The sequence below is a fragment of the Sprattus sprattus genome, assembly GCF_963457725.1.
Source record: "Sprattus sprattus genome assembly, chromosome: 7".
Lineage (NCBI taxonomy): Eukaryota > Metazoa > Chordata > Actinopteri > Clupeiformes > Clupeidae > Sprattus > Sprattus sprattus.
In genome coordinates, this window is record NC_137926.1 from 3,190,211 (window position 1) to 3,193,494 (window position 3,284).

Genomic DNA, 3,284 nt, shown 5'->3' on the forward strand with positions numbered 1-3,284 from the left:
CTTTTTTTTTAAACCTCTTGCAAGAGTAATGGCTAAAAAAAACAAATAAAAAAAAAACACACACACACACACAGACACACGCACAAGTGCTGAGAACCAGACAGCGGCCATTTAGCACAGTGGGCAGAGAGAGCCGATGTGTGGCACTCTGGGTGTGTGTGTGGGGACAAGGTGAAATGTGTGTGTGTGTGTGTCTGTGTGTGTGTGTGTGTGTGTGTGTGTGGGGACAAGGTGAGATGTGTGTGTGTGTGTGTGTGTGTGTGTGTGGGGACAAGGTGAGATGTGTGTGTGTGTGTGTCTGTGTGTGTGTGGACAAGATGAGATAGGTGTGTGTGTGTGTGTGTGTGTGTGTGTGTGTGTGTGTAGGGGGGAGATGGGGCAGCAGGCTAGTGGGGGACTTCAGTAGTATCTCCATACATGCGGCCCTATTGGGCTGAGGGAGGATATGTGACGGGATGAGAGTTTGAGGGATGGGGGTAGGGGGGTGCAGGGGTGCGGGGGTACGGGGGTGCTTCAGCAACTCCCTGGAGGGGGGAGGGGTGACGGGGTCCAGGGGTACGGGGGTGCGGGGGTGCTACCAGGTGAGGCGGAACATGGGGTGCTTCAGCAACTCCCTGGAGGGGGGGAGGGGTTACGGGGGTCCAGGGGTCCAGGGGTCCAGGGGTAGGGGGGTCCAGGGGTCCAGGGGTAGGGGGGTACGGGGGTGCGGGGGTGCTACCAGGTGAGGCGGAACATGGGGTGCTTTAGCAACTCCCTGGAGGCGGGTCGGTCTGCCGGCTGAAGCTCCAGGCAGCGCAGCGTCACGTCACGGAGCCCTGGGGACAGGTGAGGGGGGATGCTGGGCGCGCAGGTGGCACTGGCAATCTGAGGGGGGAAAGGTGGGCACACAGACACACAGTCATTCTCACATACTTGTGATACGCAAGGAGGCAAAAAGGCCTGTTACAGTAAAACTACGGTCATTCTCACACACTTGTGATATGCAAGGACGGATAGCTCTGGTGTATTAAAACTACACCATTCATAGTCTTGTGAAGAAACAATCAAATTGTACACCAGATGATGCTACTAAATGGTGTCAGTAAAAAATTGTTCACATAAAAAAAAAGAAACAAATAAAACTGCAAGGCCCATGAAGCTTGGAACAAAATGACCAATGTACAAAACTTTATTTTTTTAATCCAATGCCAAAGGCCAATGAGAAAGCAACATTAATCATCATCAGCAGGTGTGCGCTGTGTGTGTGTGTGGTGTGGTGTGGTGTGTGTGTGTGTGTGTGTGTGGTGTGTGTGTGTGTGTGTGTGTGTGTGTGTGGTGTGTGTGGTGTGTGTGTGTGTGTGGTGTGGTGCGTGCGTGCGTCAGTGATACCTTGAATATGAGAGCCAGGTGGTTGGAGTGCTTTTCCGCGTTCCATGGTGGCTTGGCGCAGGACATCTCGATGATGGCACAGCCCGCGCTCCAGACGTCACAGCTGCGCCCGTACTGCTGGCCCCTCAGCACCTGTGCCACGGAGACACGACAAGATGGCGTCACATACGGACCCACACACACACACAGGCCCGTGGAGACACGACAATATGGCATCACATACGGACACATACACACACACACACACACACACACACACACACACACACACACACAGGCCCGTGGAGACACGACAATATGGCATCACATACGGACACACACACACACACACACACACACACACACACACACACACACACACGCCCATGGAGACACGACAATATGGCATCACATACGGACACACACACACAGGCCCATGGAGACATGACAATATGGCATCACATACGGACACACACACACAGGCCCATGGAGACACGACAATATGGCGTCACATACGCAGTGTTTTAAACGTTGCTGAAATCTTTATTAGCTCAACAGTCTTTAAACAAAAACAACTTAATTAAATAAACAAACGCAGCCAAAACACCCCCTTTGCTGGGAACTACTTGACTCATCAAAGCACACAAGTTCAGGAGGATGTGTGACTGCTGTGCGCACACACACACACACACACACACACACACACACACACACACACACACACACACACACACACACACACACACAGGCCCAGACTAAGGCCTGGGGGACACAGGGCACTCTTCTTTCAGCAGGGCTGGGTGACCCAGCTGGCACCACTGGGGCTACAGAACCATGTAAACACTCCATCCACTCCTCTCTATGTGTGTGTGTGTGTGTGTGTGTGTGTGTGTGTGTGTGTGTGTTGCTGGCACCACTGGTACTACAGACACATGTAAACACTTTATCCACTCCCATCCAAACAACAAGTGATGCAACGTCCACAAACTGGCACGCAGTCTCATCATCTGCGTCAGCATGTGTCAACAACTAAAAAGAAAAACACTGACTGTGTGCTTAAGAGCATGCTACTGTATGTGGCAGGGATCACACCGAACATGAGTCTGTTTGTTTGGCTCAAAACGATCAGATGAAATAATGTGCGGCCACCACTACGAAGATAGTGGTACAGGAGGTAGAAAAGTTGTTTAGTAATCAGAAGGTTGCTAGTTCGATTCCCTGTCGAGCGTCCTTGAGCAAGACACTGAACCCCTAATTGCTCCTGATGTGTAGTGTGCAATCAGTGTAAAAAAAATGTATACATCCTTGTAAGTCGCTTTGGATAAAAGCGTCTGCTAAATGACTAAATGTAAACAAAATACTTTTTCATGCCTTAAAATAACCAACTTCAGAAATGGCCAGTTTCATAGCCTGAACTTAGTGCAGGTACTATCTGTGTGACTGCTGCGCGCGCGCGCGCACGCGCACACGCACACACGCACACACGCACACACGCACACACGCACACACACACACACACACACACACACACACACACACACACGTATCTGTGGCCTTGGAAGAATGTTTAACAGCCTGCTGAAAGAGGAAGCAGGGGTAAAGAGTGTGTCCAGCTGTAGCAAGATAAAGGAACATGCTTTATCAGCGATAACGCACGCCTGATCAATGATATGGCATGATAACGTGACAGCAGAGGCAAAAAGTGAAAGGCAATCACTTCTAAGGGATTGGAAGTGAGAGCTGTAACACAATGCACTAAAACGCCAAGGCCAAGGAATTTACGGCAAGCTTTTTAACTTGCAGGACAAATACAGTATGTGACCTAATCCACCTTGTTTAAGGACACAGGGTATAAGTTCCATTGAAACCTTCACGAAACACACTATATTTAGCCGTCTAATCAGGTTCAAAAAGAGCCACTGATTGTAATTGATGTT

General features: G+C 50.1%; 1 protein-coding gene across 1 annotated transcript in view; it reads right to left on the minus strand.

Annotated features, from left to right (window-relative positions):
* Positions 1–664: 664 nt before the first annotated feature.
* The window catches only part of map3k1 (mitogen-activated protein kinase kinase kinase 1, E3 ubiquitin protein ligase), a gene marked incomplete at its 5' end in the record, with an annotated part of 56,610 nt that continues 53,990 nt past the window's right edge, over positions 665–3,284 (minus strand). The window contains 2 exon segments of the mRNA XM_080842571.1: positions 665–864; positions 1,369–1,500. Of these exon segments, the coding sequence (XP_080698697.1) occupies positions 715–864; positions 1,369–1,500 (282 nt within the window). The 3' untranslated portion in view covers positions 665–714.